This window comes from Pelophylax lessonae (assembly GCF_965119305.1).
Source record: "Pelophylax lessonae genome assembly, chromosome: 3".
NCBI classification, from domain to species: Eukaryota; Metazoa; Chordata; class Amphibia; order Anura; family Ranidae; genus Pelophylax; species Pelophylax lessonae.
The window spans coordinates 612,840,949-612,860,223 of NC_138770.1; the positions used below are offsets into that span (position 1 = coordinate 612,840,949).

The window sequence follows — 19,275 nt, forward strand, 5'->3', positions numbered from 1 at the left end:
GTTCTTGGTGTGCCACAGTAGGAAGCCACTTCCTATAGTGGCCCACCAAAGGCTCGTTCTTGAGCCACGCTGCCTGCATCCATAAACACAGACAGTGCGGCTCAGCCCTGCCCCCTTATCATAGGTTTTGACTGAAAACAGCAGGAGAAGAGCCGCATGGTGCTAGATCCAGTGAAGTAAGTATAAAAAGGGGGGAGTTAAGGGGGCATACCAATATATAGCATTTTTTATCTTTATTAAGGTAAAAATGTTTAGGCTTTAGAACAACTTGCTTAGAAGGTTTTTGTAATTTCTCATTGAGAGCCTCTTTGGTTTTGAGTTTGGTTCTCAATGATTGATGATCGTGATTGTTATTGTACACAGGTAGTACCAATTACACATGGCTTATAGCTTCATGAAATGAGCCAGTTATATTTCCATAAAAGAGATGCAGAAAATGCACTTGCATACAAGCTGACACTCTGGCATAAAAGAGCCTGAGATAATTTGCATAGTAAAGAATTGGGCAGTGTGGAATATGGAATGTAGAGCACAGTGTACAAAATGATGAGCTGTGGAATAGGGAGTGTACAGAGTGAGGCTTTGTGGAATAGTACACGGTACAGAGTGAGGCTGTGTGGAATAGTACCCCTTGGGGCCTGTGTGTCCTGCACTAATGAAGGATTTGCTACTGTCTGCCCTATGTCCTTCAGTTGCAATTGTATAGCATTTTTTAAATTGACCCACTGGCGCATTATGTTTGCTTGGTACTGTCTCTTCTGAGAGTCCCTGGCTCCCCACTTGTATCATCCTGCATGTATTTAAATGAGAGCATCACATGTCCTCGGCAGATTTACCATGATGGTAAAATAATTGAATAAAACGGCAAATAAAAAAGACCAAGTGCCCATCAGCCTTTTTCCAACCAGCCAAATACAAATATTAGATTTGGGTGAACTAAAGCTATCCATTAATAGGTGGAAAGCCTTAGGTGTATGCTTTAGCTAGGGGTCTGCATACTTCGATCCCTACCAATCAGCTGCGACTTCAATGATACCAATGCTTAGAGCTTCTCTGCCTCATGTGGGCCACAGCTTTCGAAATTTAGGGGAGTTGATTTAACTTTGAAAGACCAGTCTGCTTTTTACAAAAGCAAACCCAAGTATCGTAGTAGTCTTTGTGCTGCTTGGTGGCAATACTTGTATAGCTGACTCCCATTAGTCATCAGATTGAAATGTTCTTGCAACGTTTGGTAGGTAGCCATTATCTACTTACTTACAGCATGTGTATGTTGATTTAAAAGTGTGTGTGTGCCAGATAAGTATTCTATACCTCTTAATTCTGTTCTAAAATTTGCCTTTTTGCAGCAAGAAGAAGTGATGCTGGGAGACCCTTGTCTAAAGAATGTGAAGAAGGGTGACATTGTCCAACTCCAGCGGAGGGGGTTTTACATTTGTGATGAACCCTTTGAGCCAATCAGGTAATAAATTACTGGACCATGAAAATATGTTCTTGGGTTTATGCTACATGAACAATCCTGACTCTCCAGTGACAGAATCACTAGCAGACCGCTTAGGAGTTACTCCCTTGCTTGCCAAGCTATCAAGATGTCACCCCTTTGCTAAGTGGGATTCGTTGGCCTGCCTGGCCAGTGAGGGAAAAATTCTGTTAGGGTAAGCGGAAGCCTTTCCTGTCATTCTGCGGTCTAAGTTGGCCCCAACTTTCACATTATATAACTCAGCCTCTACCTTTTAGAGACTATGCTATCATTATTAGAAACCCAGAGTGTTGGATCTTTGGACCAAACCTTTCAGTTTTTATCATTTATTTTGTCTAGTCCACACAGCTGCAAGGAGGCCCCATGTATCTTAATTTACATCCCAGATGGTCACACCAAGGAGATGCCAACGTCTGGATCTAAAGAGAAGACAAAGGTGGCCAGTGTCAAAAAGGAGGTAAGCAAATGAAAATGAATAGATAATGGGTTTGCAACTTCAGTTTTACGGTATTATCCCTTTCTTTCATAATAAAGGTACAGTTTAACCAAAAATCCACTACAAGCAATCTGTCTTGCTGGAATGGATAAATAAAGGGTAGCAGAAGAGATGAAATTCTAATTTCTTGAGGAAAATGCCCTGGAGTCGGTTCCGTGTGTGACATTTATGTAGGCTTAGATATTCGGTCATGTGACAAAGGCTGATATGGGAGGGCCTGCCTGTCTGAACTAGAATGGGTGAATATGGAGGCTACCATAACTGACTTGGCATAAAAAATAATAGTTGCCTGGCTGTCATGCTGACCTAATGGTTTGAGTTCTTTCTTGGGCACTGGCTTGGACCTAATGTGGAAGCATTGGCTGTTCTTATTTCTTTCAGTGTGGGTTTCTGTTAAGGAGGTCCTGTACTGTGAAAGATGTGGCCAGTAAGGCAAGCACTTTCCAGCATTGCCTGTAGTTTCTGTGCAGCTGATATTTTCATCATTACTGACATGCCTTGCACTGCAGCTCCTCAGGTACAGATTTCTCTCCAGCAAGAACAGTGAGCAGCACAGTAGTGACATCACCAAATCTCACTCCAAATCAGAGACTAGCAGTCATGGGGAGCAGTGCTTTAGTTCTCGCGTTGCAGATATACAACTATGAAGCTCAGGCACAGAAAGTGCTCTGCTGTTTTGCTGGAGGAATTCAGGACAAAATTTAACCTAGAGTGTTCGATTATAGGTACACTTTAATTTGCTTGAAATGTATTGGTTTGTTCAGATTTAACGTGGTTGTAAACCCTCACATATGCCCAGTGAAGTGAACAGCCTCAGATGATTTGCAGAGATGAAACATATCTCCCTACACAAGTTTTACTTTTATATGTGCTGTCTTCAGCTTTCTATACTGCTGTTTAAATTGGCCCTACCTTTCACATGATATAAATCAGCCTCTACCCTTAGAGACTGTGTGCACGTCCTGTTAAAAATTTTCTCTTCATGATTCACCTGTAGGAGGGAAGTTTTTAGCCATACACTGTGAGACCGCTGATTGGAGGAAAGGTACACACCTCCTCTCCACAAAGGCAGAAACATGAAGAGCTGTGCTGTGAATAGACCAGCTCTCTTTATAGCACCCTCCCGACACAAAACTCAGCCTGGTTTTATCTCGGTTGACGGAGAACTTGCCAGAAGTTATCATGCTGATAACAGAAGAACGGAGCAGGAGAAAGCCACGGGACTTAGGGCTTTGAAGAGAGATAAGTAAACACTACAGGTTCGTGCCCAGGTCAAATTTCATGAATGGGGTTTACATCCACTTTAATCTCTGCCAATTTATCCATATTTAGGGTTGATGATTGGTCACACTTCCCAGCCTGTTTAATACGGACCTATTGAAATGTGAAATTTACTAGTTTTATGTCTGTTGTTCACAGGCCAAGCCCAAGGGAAAATCTGCAGAAGAGGTAGTGAAGGTTTCTCCAGCCCCAGCACCACAGCCAGCAGCGGTTTCAAGTAGTCCTTTAGAACTGTACAACAAGGTCACAGCTCAGGGAGATCTTGTCCGGGACCTCAAAGCCAAGAAAGCAGAGAAGGCAGATGTTGATGCCGCAGTGAAACTTCTTTTAGCCTTAAAAGTGGAATACAAGCGGGCAACGGGGCAAGACTATAAACCAGGAAATGCCCCCGTACCCACCCCCACCACCCCCAGCCCAACAGCCACTAACAACAGTGATCCTAAAACATTGTATGATAAGGTGACTGAACAAGGCGACTTAGTCCGGAAACTGAAGACTGAAAAAGCACTGAAGGTAAAATTAATATAGAAAAAACTTGTCTGTGGAAGGTTGATGTAGGAATTAGGTGGTTCTTTTGTTCATATGTGTATTACTAACCGTATCACTGATTTACATAGGTAAATTTAAAAATGTAATCGTCTGTTTTGGATTTAAAATGATCATATAAAAGTTACTAATGTTTTTTATATCCCGACTAGTGGGATCTTACTGTACTCATGTGTATATAAGGCTTTCTTCACAACAGGGATATTCTAATACACATCTCTTTCTGTTAAAAACTAACATCACCTTTTTTTTTTTTAATTATAAATGCACTTTTTTTGCAAGAAAAAAAAAATGTGCATTTATTATTTTTTTTATTAGGCGCCTGTAAGGCATTGCACCCTCCATCAGCAGATCACGGGTGCAGTGTCAGGCTCCTGCAGACTGTTAGTGTAGTTCTTTGCCTGTATCTCGTACCGACAGACCATTGCTTGAAGTCCAGGAAGCATTAATGAATTACTACAACACTCACAAGTGCTTTTGTAGTACATTGAGAACTACAAGCCGACAGCTGCAATTGGTTGACTGTAGTTGTAGTTCTCATTCACACTGTCACCACGAGGGCTTGCTGATTTAGATACATGTTACACCCTGAATACGGGTGTAATATGTTGTAAAAGGTGAATCTATACTTTAAATACACCATTGAAAGCAATTTGTCATACCTGATTAACCGTTTCCTGACCGCCCCGCCACAGTTTTACTGAGGCAGGCTGGCTCTCCTGCGCGAACCGACGTAGCTCTACGTCGTCGGTCGCGCGCGTGGTGCTGGGGGGCGCGCGCGCGCTCCTGCCCCCACTAGGCAGCGGGGATGCCGATTCACGTGGCACCTGCAATCGCCACCGGGCACCCGCGATCACTCCCCACTGAGAGAGAAGGATGGTCAGCTGTTGTACACACAGCTGACCGTTCTCTCTGAAATGATCACAGAGCGCCTGTAATCCTTCTATATAGGATCACAGGTCTCTGTGGTCATTTCACAAGCCCATCCCCCATACAGTTAGTAAACACTCTAGTCTCACACTTAACCCTTTGATCACCCCTAGGTTATCCCCTTCCCTGCCAATGTCATTATTACAGTAACAGTGCATATTTTTAGCACTGATTACTGTAGTAATGTCACTGGTCCCCCCCCCCCCCCCCCCAAAAGTGTCAAAAATGTCACTTAGGGGTCAGATCTGTCTGCCGCATTGTCGTAGTTCCGCTAAAAATCTCCGATCTCTGCCATTACTAGTAATAAATAAATGTAAATGACCTAAATAGTTTGTAGACGTGATCACTTTTGCGCAAACCAATCAAAATACACTTATTGCGATTTTTTTTTATTTTTTTATGTTATGTAGCAGAATAAAAATTGGCCTAAAAGGATGAAAAATTTTGATTTTTAATTTTTTTTTTCTGGAATGATATATAGCAGAATGTGAAAAAAAAAATATATATATATAATGTGTGTGTGTGTGTGTGTGTGTGTGTGTAATATATTTTTTTTTTTTTTCAGAATTGTCGCTATTTCTTTGTTTATAGCGCAAAAAAAAAAATCGCACAGGTGATCAAATACCACCAAAAGAAAGCTCTATTTGTGGGGAAAAAATAACATCAATTTCGGTACAGTGTTGCACAACGTGCAATTTTCCGTTAAAGTAACAGTGCCGAATCACAAAAAATGGCCTGGTCATTAACGGGGCAAATCCTTCCGGTCCTGAACTGGTTGATAAGTGCAACAAAAACTTTTGATCCTCACAAAACTCTAGTGCGTTGATACCTTCCAGTAGTCATTACCTCAGCATCATTCTGAATTCTTTCTTTGAGTTACTAAAAACCTCCCTGCTTTGCGGAAATCTCCCCACTTTGTGGTGGAAATGAGGAAGGGGGATACATTTTGTAGTGCTAACATACTTCCTGTCATAGGAAGACCACATTTTGTAAAACACAGCGAATGAGAATTATCATCCTGTTGGAGGAATTGTATTCCTGGTAGACTTGCCAGATGAAAACACAAGGAAGAAAAAACTTGAAAAAAGAAAACAAATAGTCATTTCATCTAAGAGCTGATACATTGCACTATATAAAATTTTTGTTTTTGGGTTTAAAGGATAAGTTCACCTGTTGACAAAAAAATAATAAATGCACATTTTTTTGCAGGTAAAAAATTAGCATTTAATATTTTGTGTTTTGGGAGCCTGTAAAGCATTGCACCAGCGATCGGCAGATCTCTTGTAGATCTGTCAGTGTATCGGCTTTCTTGTACTATCAAGCCGATACATTCTGACAGGAAGATTCAATGAACCACCACAGCGCTCACAGCTCAAGCAGGGGCCGGTCCCTTTGCAACATGTTATGCCCTGAATATGGGTGTAACTTGTTATGAAAGGTGAACTTATCCTTTAAATACACTTTAAAATTAAAGTGTACATCTTTCTTCCTATCGCGAGGATAATATCCATCTTCTTTGGTATGACAGCTTAGAAAATACCCAGATGCCTGTAGCTAGGGCTTTTATCCCTAATGATTACTGTTGTCCCTAAAAGAACAATAAATAAAAAATAAACCTTTAGATCCGATCATACCTTTAAATGCAGTGTAGAGATGACTTTCTTTGTAGCAAAGGACCAATAAGGCCCCTTTCACACGGTCCACCTCCATTGGCGGACTCTGTGCTGCTCAGCGGAGGATCGATCCACTGATCCCCCTGAGCAGGCAGGTGACCGCTCCCTCTCCGCTCTGTGTGTGGAGAGGGAGGGAGGTGTCAGAGCCCCGCTGTTCTCTATGGGGGAATCGGATGAGAACGGACCGCCTGTCCGCTCTCATCCGATCCCATCCGATCCAATCCCCTGGACGGATGGAAAATAGGGTTTCCATCAGTCCGGATTTCACGGACAGGATCGGAATTGGATAGCAGCGGGTGTCAGCGGACATGTCTCTGCTGACATCCGCTGCCCCATAGGGATGCATGGAGGATCCGATCAGATCCACCCAAAAAACTGACAGGCGGATCTGATCGAATCGTTCGTGTGAAAGAGTTCCCAGAAGCTTGGAAAAGTATGGGCTCCAAGGAGCTGCCTAGAAAAGCTATGAAGTTCTGAATGGTTGTAGTTCTAGAGATCACCATGGTCCTATTTGTACATGGCCGCTAATCAGCAGTGGTTGGGGCCAATAGAAATTTTCACCTTTCTCTCTGAAAGCGGAAAAGGATTGATCCTGGGCCTTGCTGTACTGGTACTATACAACAAACATTTGAGGAATCGATAATGTATTTGCTTTCTACCAAATCCATGGGCTGCATTCCTAAAAAAATGACTCTTCCACATTATTGCTTACCTCTTTTTTCTGGTGATGGGTACACTTTGGACTTTGCTTGATTTGCTGCTTTTGATATTCTGCATGCATTTATTCCTCCTAGCTCTTTGCCTTTCTCTCAGTGCATACCTTTTTCTTCTTCTTTTTACACTAGCCTCAGGTAGATGCAGCTGTGAAAACCCTCTTAGAGCTGAAATCAGAGTATAAAAAATTAACGGGGCAGGAGTATAAAGCAGGCAGCCCTCCTGTAGCTGTCACCAATAATCCTGCACCCTGTCTTTCTGCTCCTCAATATCCTGATATCACAGCGATATACAACAAGGTAGCCGAACAAGGAGAGCTCGTTCGACAGCTCAAAAGCAAGAAGGCTCCTAAGGTAAACTGCATGAAGAACACAAGTTTGTCTCTGTGCTTAGTATAGCCAGCGGAATTCATCAACTCATTTACCAGAGTTCTGTTTAGATGCTATAGCAAATTGTGGAAAGCTTATCTAGTCTTTTTTTCACAGTTGTATTAAAATATAACTAAGGCCCCTTTCACACTGTAGAGTCCGTCGGCAGACTCTGTTTTTCTCAGCGGGGAATTGATCTGCCGATCCCCCGCTGAGTAGGCGGATGGCAGCTCTGTCTCCGCGCTGTGTGCGGAGACAGAGCTGTCAGGTCCTCGCTGTTCTCTATGGGGGAATCTGATGAAAACGGACAGTCTATCCGTTCTCATCCGATCTCATCTGATCCGATCCGCTGGACGGATGGAAAATAGGGTTTCCATCCATCCAAATTTGACGGATTGGATCGGATGTCAGCGGACATGTCTCCGCTAACATCCGAAGCCGCATATAGACAGCAATAGAAACTGACAGGTTTTCCAATTCCTCTCCAACTCCATCCAAAACTAAAAAAAAAAAAAGTTTTGCCTTAAGGCCCCTTTCACACAGGCGGACCGTTTAGATCTGCCTGTCCGTTTTTTTTTTTTTTTTGGCGGATCTGAACGGTCCGCCTGTGTGAAATGGGCCTTAAGGCAAAACTTTTTTTTATAGCTTTGGATGGAGTTGGAGAGGAATTGGAAGACCTGTCAGTTTTTATTGCTGTCTGTGCCCCCATTAGGGAGATTCACCCTCTCTATTTGTCCTGTTTACTGTTACCATTGAAAGGGCAAGTGTAAAAGAATATCCCAAATTTTGGGTTGTCATCAGAACATTAATAGAGGGGAAATCTAGTCCTGGTGACCTGAGAGTCCCCAAGGGATTCCCTTCATTTTCCTGTTTTGGCTTTGTGACAGGAAAACTCCCCAATTGGACACAGATGGCAAAAAAATAAACTGACGGGTTATAACCCTCCTTTACTATAACCAAAATGAAAAAAAAAAGTTTTATAGTCCAACTTTAATGCAGTGCTCACCCAGATTGTTTCCAGTGCATGCACTTTGCCTTCTTAGAGCTTTCCCTTCCTATGCTGTTCTTTTCCTCCTCTCTCTTGTCATTAGGATGAAATTGATGCTGCTGTGAAATCCCTCCTAACCCTAAAAGCAGAATACAAGCTGCAAACTGGGCAGGAGTATAAGCCTGGTTGCCCTCGGTCTTCTCAGCCTCCTTGCAAAACCTCTCCTCCTGTAAAGAGCTCTGGTCAAGCAGATGCCACCTCCACAGACCACACTAGTCTTTATAACAGAGTTTCTGAACAAGGAGAGGCTGTCCGCAAGCTGAAATCTGAAAAGGCTTCAAAGGTAAAGAGCTCTGAAGGCTGGTGGCTGTTATAGGTGTGACTTCTTTTGTGACGACTTGTGTCATATATGGTAATGCTGCAGAGTTGGGGGCTGAAAGCTAAGCACTGAGAGAGAAATTATACTTCTTGTTTGATATACATAAATTGTATAAATGTGTCAGTGTCCGATTGTCTGCCACAATAACACAGTCCCCCTATAAGTCGCTGATTGCCGCCATTAATAGTAAAAAAAAAAAAAAAAATATCCATAGTTTGTAGATGCTATACCGTTTGTGCAAACCAATCAATATACGCTTATTGGGATTTTTTTTTTTTTTTTTTTACCAAAATGATGCAGCAGAATACATATTAGCCTAAATTTATGAAGAAATTTGATATTTTTTTTTATTGAATGTGTTTTATACAAGAAAGTAGAAAATACTGTTTTTTTTTTTTTTTTTTTTTCTTTTCAAAATTCAGTTTTTTTTTTTTTTTGGTTTCTAGCGCAACAAAATAAAATAAAATGCACAGGTGATCAAATACCACCAAAAGAAAGCTCTATTTGTGGGAAAAAGATATTCATTTTCTTTGGGTACAAGATTGCATGACCGCGCAATTTTCAGTTAAAGTAACCTGGTGCCATCTCACAAAAAACAGCCTGGTTATGAAGGGGGATAAATCTTCCATAAGTCAAGTAGTTAACTTTTATGCAAATACAGTGCTGGTTAACTGTTTCTGAGCTGTCCTGGGTATATGAATATTAAAATTTTTGATGCTGCAAACAGTGTAAAATGAGGGCTGTCATAGGATATCATTGTCCCATTGTGGCTTAGTATAACATTTAATATATGCCTACCAGTTGTGTTGATATATGCTTCTCTTTTTAAAGGACAAGGTAGATGAGGCTGTAAAAGCTCTACTTGCTCTGAAAGCAGAATACAAAGAAAAAACTGGTCAGGATTACAAACCAGGGCAGCTGCCTACAAATGCAACCGTAACGAACTCTGTCAGTGTGCAGGAAAAATCATCCAGCCCTTCAGAAGCTGATGAACTTTATAACAAGGTGTCTAAGCAAGGCGATGAAGTCAGAAAACTGAAGAGTGAAAAAGCTCCAAAGGTAAATTTTCTTATCTGCCTTAATACTGTGCTTTTTTTTTTCTTTGATATTTTGGCCCTTTTAAGCACAATTCAAAAATCTACAGACTAGGTAGCAATTAAAGACTTGGTTCACCTTATAGATTTTATGCACATATTTTTGCAGAAAAATATACACATTATTTTTTTTTTTTTTTCCACAGTCTGCAAAGCATTACACCTGTAGCTGCAATGTCTAGCTTATGCAAACTCTTCTGTCTGCTCCATGTCTGAAGCACAGTATGGGCTTTGTTACTGATTGGAAGAAGTGCCAATGGGCTAGGAGTGTGGTGATTACCGCACTCGTGTTCCACCGAGAGCTACAAGTTCCTCTTTATGGTGACAGATGGGACTTGTAGTTCATTCATTCACATATCTCTCTGAATGAATTAAACGGCTTCATGGACAAGATAGCGGAAGTTTGCTCAGCGACATGTTACACCCTAAATATGGTTGCAAAAGGTCGAGTAAGCCTTTAAAAGAGGGAGTCCACCAAGAACTGGTATTTGTTCACCTGTCAGACATAGACATAGTAAAGAATCTCTGTAATCACCGAATCATTTTACTACACTGTAAAGTGCAGCAGTAAGCAGGAACATTTGTTGCTTGTCTTACGTTTTTGGGGTTGAGCATTTCCCTAGGGGGGGGTTACCAGTATCTGTGTCATTTTGTAAATCCCTTGGCTCTTTTAGGTCACAGGTGTCCACATATAACATAGTTACATAGTAGGTGAGGTTGAATAAAGACAACAGTCCATCCAGTTCAACCTGTGTAGGTGTGTGCGGCTGTAATCATCTCACATAGCCCTGAATGTTCTGATCCTTGAGATGTACGTCTAATAGTCTTTTGAAAGCCACCATACTACCCGCAGAAACCACCTCTTGTGGTAGAGAATTCCACAATCTTGTAGCCCTAACAGTAAAGAACCCCCCACGTTGCCTGAGGTTAAAACGCTTCTCCTCTAATCGCATTGTATGCCCCCGAGTCCTCATGCAACCCCTTTGACTGAACAGTTTTTTTTCTAAGCTGAGATCCCCATTGAGATATTTAAAAATTGCTATCATGTCCCCCCTCAGGCGTCTCTTCGCCAGGGAGAATAAATCAAGCGATTGCAGACGCTCTTCATAATCGAGGTCCTCCAATCCCCTAATCAGTTTAGTTGCCCTTCTCTGGACTCTCTCCAGCTCCAACACATCCCTCCTGAGGACTGGCGACCAGAAGTGGACAGAATACTCCAGATGCGGTCGGACCAGAGTTTTATAAAGTGGAAGGATTATAGTCTTATCTCTGGAATACATCCCTTTCTTTATGCATGCTAATATTCTGCTGGCTTTGGCAGCTGCCGCTTGACATTGCATGCTGTTGCCTAGTCTATCATCAACCGAGACTCCCAGATCCTTCTCCATTTTTGATTCCCCAAGGGTTCCCCTCCTAACGTGTATTGTGCTTTTATGTTTCTAGTCCCCAAGTGCAAAACCTTACACTTCTCCACATTAAACCTCATTTGCCAAGTCGTTGCCCACTCTGTTATTTTGTCCAGGTCATTCTGTAGGATATCTGCTTCATGCTGTGTAGTTATTGCCCTGCCCTATTTTGTGTCATCTGCAAAAACTGATATCGAATTACTGATCCAGTCCTCAATGCTGTTTATGAATAAATTGAACAAGGTTGGTCCCAGGACTGAGCCTTGGGGGACCCCGCTTACTACCTTACTAAATACGAAGAACTGACCTACAGTTCTTAGTATTTTCAGGCTTCATATACAGTGTGGAGTTAGTGCCGCACATATGCTTTTGAAATATGTTCTCATTCTCCCATGCTGCATCAACAATGCTGGTACTGTACTATGTAACCTCTCTACTAAGACGGATGCAGGTTGTTTAAAAAATGTCCTCATAAAAAAAACAGAGAGCATGTTGCGAGTTCTCCAAGCAATGTAAGCTTTTCAGATCAGGGAAAAACTTATATTGCAACCACAAGTTTCTTTGTAAAAAAGGTATATTTAAAGTGATTGTACAGTCTCATTTTTGTTTTTAATTTAAAAATAACAAACCTGTTATACTTACCTGCCATATGTAGTGGATTTGCAAAGAGTAGCCCCAATCCTCCCCTTCTTGGGTCCCTCTTCAGTGCACCTCCTTCCTCTTGAGTGCCCCCACAGCAAGCAGCTTGCTATGGGGGCACCTGAAACAACCTGTAGCTCTTTGTGTTCATTCAGACACAGAGACATGGTTCGACCCCCCCCCCCCCCGCCCCCTTTCTCTCTTCATTGGCTGACTTTGACATTCGCTCCCGCTGCCGTGTCTCAGCCAATCAACAGAGAGAGTCCCGAACATCTGAGTCTCTCCTGCAACATCGCTGGATCAAGATGGGCTCAGGTGAGTATTAGGGGGCTGCTGCACATAGAAGGGTTTTTATCTTAATGCATAGAATGCATTAGTATAAAAAAAAATGACTTTACAACCACTTTAATAAATAGCCCACTGAATGTATGTCCTTCAACGCTTATAGCTGCTAGATTTCTTTGTATACCCAATTCTCTAACCTTCCTCTGAATCACGATAATGGGTGACTATGGGTAAAAAGGCCACTAAAGCTCTGCTTGCTTAGTCACCCATAGACTGCCATTCTGCTGACCCGACAGTGATGAAGAGAAGCACAAAGCAGCTCTGAGGTTGCCTCTGTGCGCTGTCCTCCTGTAAACACGTTCCCAAAATTAAACAGTACTGTGCAGTGTAGCCCTAGTAGTTTTTTTTGTGTGTCCTCAAACTACTGTGTTGGCTTGCAGGAAACCGTGGATGTCGCAGTAAAGCAGCTTCTGGACCTAAAGTCTCAGTATAAGGTCCTCACAGGAATGGAGTACAAGCCAGTGACTGCTGTGGGCTCAGGGGATAAGAAACCCAAAGAGGACAAGAAGCAGAAGGAGAAAGAGAACAAGTCTGAAAAACAGAACAAGCAGACCAAACCAGGTGAAGGGCAGAAGAAGGAGCCAACGAAGGACTCTAGCAATGGTTCCTCAGGAGGAACCGGAGATGGGCAGGGCCCAAAGAAACAAACCAGGTATGACTGCATAGCTGGCTAAGGGTACAGACTTCTTAAGGATGCCTTACTTTGACAAAGCTCCTAGCCTGCAAGATGGCTGCTCCCTTTTATTCATGTGTCCATATTTTTTCTTCAGGCTGGGACTGGAGGCCAAGAAAGAGGAAAACCTGGCAGACTGGTATTCCCAGGTAAGTGCTGCGTAGCAAGGAATTTTCTTCTTATATTGACTTTGTCTTGCCTCTTTGCCACAGGCTTTAGATTATTTTGCTAAATGCGGTGAGTTTTGCTATCATATAAAATATAATTTAAATGACGACAATTTTTTTGAAATAAATGTTCTTTAGTTGATGCCCCTGCCCCACTGAGTACAGCCCACATAGGTAAATACCTTTCTCCTCATTCCAGTGATCTTAATTGTGCGGCCCTGATTGACTTGAAACACAGCCTGTCAAAAACCTCACCACTGGGTCCTCTTTTTCCTGCACATGCGTGCCACAGCCCTATTTCTTCCTATGCAAGAGCTATTCTCCACTTGCCTGCTGGAAGCCACCATGATTTCAGCTCTCCCATTGGAATGAGTGGGGTGGGGGGGGGGGGGGTGCTTTGCACATGCACAGCAATCAATGGAAATAGTAGGAACATTGGGAGAGTTGCTTTAAAATATACCTGTTGCAAATCCCTTAAACTAGGACTACCATAATCTTAAAGAGTGGTACAGCTTTTTAAAGTCACTCTTAAAGGAGTGATGTCCTGCTGGGTTTTCAATGTGTTCTGTTTTGGCATGCTGTAACCTCCAATTGCTGATTTTCATTGGGTAAAGTGGAACTTCACTGTATCTGAGCACCAGAAACTGAAAAGGGTATTTAATCAGTTTTTAATATTTAAAGAAAAACTCACCCATCTACCCATATCTGTGCTTTATTTTGTTAAGAAATCACTTTAAAAAAAACAACCCCCTAGCATTGCTAGCCACAGCAATCTTCAGTAATGGCAGATGATTTATTGAGCATTTACTTCCTGGAATCCATCTGCCCTTAGACCAGGCATGCCGACAGGAGGGTGTGCTTAGCTGAGAAAGTCCCTCCTTCCCAGATGAAAATAAAAAAAAAAAGGCAATGAAGACTCCTGAGATGCACCACATCATTTTGGCCTAGCCCTGATACTAGGAGACAATTGAAGGAAAAAAAAAAAAGCTTAAAACAAGTAAATATAATACACCTTCCTATCTATTTACTAATGCTAGCAGCATAATGATTAAAAATAGATAATGGTTGCAATTTAACCTAAGACTCGAGACGAGGTAAGCAGTCATACACTCATCATTGTTACTTAATACAAATATCTTGCCTTTAGACGGTACTTTAGTTTATAGCATGCAACCGTATTGAACTATCCTGACTTTCAAGACCCGACACATATGATTCTTTGATTTCTCATATTACGATTGATTTGGTTTGTGGGAGTCCGGCTATAGGCGATTAGCCACTGCGCTGGCTCTACACTTACCTCTGTGGTTCTCATTCATCTTTATTATCACTTTGTATACATAATGTTGACCCAGAGTTAAGTTTCGCTTTAGGCACTGAAAGGCTGTACAGCATACATGTCTGCTGGTTCTGCATTTTCCATTTCCAGTTTTCTCTCCCCACAGGTGATCACAAAATCAGAATTGATCGAATATTATGATGTCAGTGGCTGTTATATATTGCGTCCTTGGTCTTTTGCCATCTGGGACTCCATTAAAAATTTCTTTGATGCCGAAATAAAGAAGCTGGGAGTGGAGAACTGCTACTTCCCCATGTTTGTGTCTCAGGCTGCCTTGGAGAAAGAGAAAACCCACATTGCTGACTTTGCCCCAGAGGTAAGTGAAGGTGGAAGTGATCTGTGTTGGCTTTTGTTTCCCTGAAAATGCTAACTGCCTGGCTGCTGCTCCAGTGGCTTGAGTACTTTTTGAGCCTCTGACTCAGGTCAAGAGATCAGTGGCTGCATACTTGTTTGGAGGCTCAGACTACAGTAAAGCATGAGACTGCTAGATGACTAGCATACGTGTAAGTAATTAAAACATTTTCATTAAAATAAAGTTAAAAATCACACACAGATTTATTGGTTTACTTGCACCGAGGTGTCCAATGAAGGAGCAGTGCGCTCCGATATTACATGCGATCGCCGCACACGCTATAGTGTGAACCAGCACAGAAGGGCATTTTGGTTGTGTTTTATTTTTGATTTGTTTTGCTGTATGTTTTGTTTTCTTTTGTATATGTTGCTATGAAAAAAAAAAAGATTTGAAAAACAAATAAAATCTGATTGAAAAAAAAAAATCTAGAAATTGCTTTTATTTTTCTGCAGGTGGCTTGGGTTACCAGGTCAGGGAAGACTGAACTGGCTGAGCCCATCGCTGTTCGACCCACAAGTGAAACTGGTGAGTTGTTATTGGACAGGGCTCAACCAATTCCTAGAGATTGGTAGGAAGTGTGGTTAAAACCATGAAAGAGAACTGACCATGGATACATTTTACACTGGATAATACATTTGAAAAAGGAACTTTACCCAAAAGGCCACCCTGGCCATGTCTCTTGCGATCCTGTTGACTATTTGCAACAAAACCTTTAAACGTTCTGTGATCACACACCAATATCTGAGCAATTTCAAGAGTGCTGCATCCCTCTGAAAGACATTTTAAAATTTTTGACTTTTCAGTGTCAGTTAAATCTTTCTTTCTTTTTTTTTTTTTGGCCCATTTTGCCTGAGGAAAAAGAAACTCCCTAATAATTATGCACACCTTGATATAGGGTGTTGATCTCCTTAGGTCACACCCTCCCTCATTACAGTACACAATTACCCATCACCTAATATGCTTAAATCCAGTAAGCATTTAAGATTATACAGCTTGGAGTTGGACAATATGCATAAAAATTATGATTTGTTCAAAATACTCACTTGCCTAATAATTGTGCACACAGTGTAGTGTGAATGTAAGTGCAACATTGGGCACGAAAAAAAAAAAATAACCCTGCAGCGGGGCCACCCCATACTACAAGGATAAAATGCTCTTATGTCTAGTGGTACAGGAATAAGATGCAATGGTTACCTTACTCCTCACTCTGACACGCTGGGCAGCTGGTTCTCCAAAGCCTCTTCTTTAAGGTACTTGGGCCAGCGGTTGCAATCTGATGTCATCACATACAATGCAGAACCAATAGTTCTGCATTTTTCATGAAAACGGTTGAGCGCCTGTCCTCAATCTGGAGCATCAGAGAGAAGAGAAAATGCCCCAGTGGCTGGGGGCTAATGAGTAAAGTGGGTATAACAACCTTTTCCCATAGTCATTGGGACCCCATCGCTGTAAGGGTATTTTTTGGATTTATTTAATCCTAGAGTTCAGCTTTAACACATCGCATTCCATAAATCACGGTGTGTGATATATACACTTTTCTGTTTTCTTTTGCAGTTATGTATCCCGCCTATGCAAAATGGGTTCAGTCTCACCGAGACCTCCCCATCAAGCTTAACCAGTGGTGCAATGTTGTGGTAAGTTCAGATCAAAGCATCTTCAGTTCAAATGATATCATTTTTTTGAGATTATCCCACTTGGTTTAGGTAGTTCTGTAAGATCTGTGAGTCATAGACTAAACAAAACTGTTGTGTCTTGTACAGAGATGGGAGTTTAAGCACCCCCAGCCGTTCCTGCGCACCCGTGAATTCCTGTGGCAGGAGGGACACACTGCATTTGCTACACGCGAGGAAGCTGCAGAGGAGGTACGTAACAGTCTGCAGAGTTTAATAATTATTTAACCTGGTGAAAAGTCATATCTCCATTCCCAGCATGGACCTGAGATCCACGGGGGTACTCCAGAAGGAGACCGTAATTTATTTGAAGACTAAGTTTAGCTACACACTGCTTGAGTTTCGCTGATTGCTGCTGAATTGGCAAAAATTCAGGCCTCTGCTGGCCCTGTTGGCATTACTCGGGTCGACAAACTTTGATTGAAAAATTGCTGAAGCTGGGAGGAAAATTGGCTTCGGAACAGTGATTGTAGCCAATCGGATGCAGTCACTATTCTGTATTCAGACAGCCGTTCTCTGAATAAAAGATCTAGCAGGGGAGATTCCCTCATCCACACCGTTTAGTGTGAGGATGGGAATCAAGGGATATCTCATGGGGCTGAGCGAGAAAAATCTAACCACAGTTAATTGTTTTTAAGGGCCCTTTTCACATGAACCGGATCCATTTTTCTCAGCAAGAGATATGTCCACTGATCCCCTGCTGCACTGAGTGGATGATGGCTCCTTCCCTGCTCTGCATACCCAGAGGGGACACAGACCCTGCCCGCTGTACTCTTTGGGCAGTCGGATGTAAATTAACCACTTGTCTGTTTATGCCAGGTGGAGGAGAACAGATCCCCTTCCATTTGTTATTATCATATTGGATCAGATTAGAGATAGGTGGGTGTTAAAGGACTCAAGTTAATTTACATCCTTTGCTTCATAGAGGAGAATTGAGGGTTCAATTGGGTGCACCTGAAAACTAATGGGTGGACCAGATCAGACCACTTGTGTGAAAGGGGCCTTATTTTAAAATCACACTATCCCAAGGCAAGTTGACTTTATAATAATTCTGCTTGCTAGAGACGTTCACAGAGTGCGTCTGTCTGCAGGAGCCTGATATTGCATTTACAATCCACGGATTGTGGGTGCAGTGCTCTGTGGTATCCTGTGAAAAAGATAGTAAATGCAAATTCCACCCCCCCCCCCCCCCCCCGCAAAAATATGTGCAGTTATTATTTTTGTTCATGAAGGTGAACTTATCCTTTAAGCTGCAAGAAACTAAAAGAAAGTAGTTGCTTTCCTCTAGCTAGCCTCTAGATGGCACCCTCAACACACTGCACCAACCCTTACCTGTCCTTAGTTCTATTTCCAGCTGCCTTGTGTCCTCATTTCACCCCAGAAGAACTCATTCCCGTAGGGTCATATAAGCGGAGATTTGCCTGAACTCTAGTAGACAAGGAGTTTCATTTTTGTTCACCCCCAAACTTTTCTTGTTTTTATTTTTTTTATTCTTCCATATAAGTTTGGATATAAATATCCCCAGCTCCTTTTGCACTGGAAGTTTACAGAAAATGTTGCTACATGAGTGACTTGGTTTTGCTAATAAACAGTCGGATGGCTTATTTCTTTACTTGCTTGTAACCTAAGACTGTAGTGAAACAAGCCAAGCTGACATCCTGTACTGCTCCGATTTGTTGAAAACTACATTAATAAATCCACTTAGTAATTTATAACCTCACTGTTTGTTGTGCTAAGGGAGCAAGCTCGCCCTTTTGGCATCTTGTGCTGCTTTAATAAATGCTTGAGCTAGGATAGAGCTAGAAGCAGGTTTTTTTTCAGTCTCTGAGCCTGACTTCTCTTTGGTTGGTTGCGTTATAAGCAGTATTAAGAAATTAATGGCTGCTATTTTGTTAGGTGTGCCACAAACATTGCTCTTAGCCCTGATTAAGGGGGCCGCGCCATGGAAATATGCTAGCTCATCCCTTTGACACATGATGAAATAAGCTTGTCAGTCTCTTAGCATTTTGTCTGATGCTTCTGATTTTACTGTATCTCATGATACCACTTCGTGACTGTTAGCTGCCAACCAGGACCCTTATTCATGTCAATACAGTTTGTATCCTGGTCATGAGATTGCTCTGCATTCACATTTATTCTACCTAGTCAGCTGAAGGCATTTTTACTGACAGTCTGCCGCAGGCTGGGTATTTGAGGGTCATCTGACACTAGGAGCAGCTGTCGGGGGGGACAAGTCAGATATATCATGCTATGGTTTTAAGTGAGGGGAATTTTTTTTATTCTTTTTTTTTTAATTTATTGATTTTCAAACGAAGACAAAAAAAACCACATAAGCTAACAATGGTCTCTCTTGTGTGATTATTACATAACAGTAATAAAATAAGTCAGGTCCTGCATTGGGTACAATCAACCAAATTGGGTAAGTTGGCAAAATAGACAAGCAACATTAGAATCTTATTAATAATAATAATACTGATACAAAAAAAAACCACACTTGGTTAGTGAATAAAAAACAATAAGCAGCTGCTGTTCACCCAATTGGGAAATAGACTAGAAAGAAAAAATAATAGCGCTTGCTAAAAAATTAAAATACATAAATAATTTAGAGGTGAATAAAGTGCTAGAAATGCTATGATATAAAGTGCTAAATGCATTAAATCCACATTTTAATAAAAGTACAAGAATATATAAGAAATATGAAGTATTTATAAAAGTGTGCAAAATAATGCACTACGTGC

General features: G+C 41.7%; 1 protein-coding gene across 4 annotated transcripts in view; it reads left to right on the plus strand.

Annotated features, from left to right (window-relative positions):
- The window catches only part of EPRS1 (glutamyl-prolyl-tRNA synthetase 1), a 142,142-nt gene that overhangs the window by 90,505 nt on the left and 32,362 nt on the right, over positions 1 to 19,275 (plus strand). For 2 of the 4 annotated variants that reach the window (XM_082249459.1, XM_082249460.1), the window contains 12 exons: positions 1,347 to 1,459; positions 1,817 to 1,934; positions 3,393 to 3,767; positions 7,249 to 7,470; positions 8,577 to 8,816; positions 9,684 to 9,911; positions 12,717 to 12,988; positions 13,107 to 13,158; positions 14,622 to 14,831; positions 15,320 to 15,392; positions 16,422 to 16,501; positions 16,628 to 16,729. In XM_082249459.1, the coding sequence (XP_082105585.1) occupies positions 1,347 to 1,459; positions 1,817 to 1,934; positions 3,393 to 3,767; positions 7,249 to 7,470; positions 8,577 to 8,816; positions 9,684 to 9,911; positions 12,717 to 12,988; positions 13,107 to 13,158; positions 14,622 to 14,831; positions 15,320 to 15,392; positions 16,422 to 16,501; positions 16,628 to 16,729 (2,085 nt within the window). The remainder of the gene's footprint in view (positions 1 to 1,346; positions 1,460 to 1,816; positions 1,935 to 3,392; positions 3,768 to 7,248; positions 7,471 to 8,576; positions 8,817 to 9,683; positions 9,912 to 12,716; positions 12,989 to 13,106; positions 13,159 to 14,621; positions 14,832 to 15,319; positions 15,393 to 16,421; positions 16,502 to 16,627; positions 16,730 to 19,275) is intronic. The other 2 variants (XM_082249461.1, XM_082249462.1) reach the window with 2 other exon arrangements.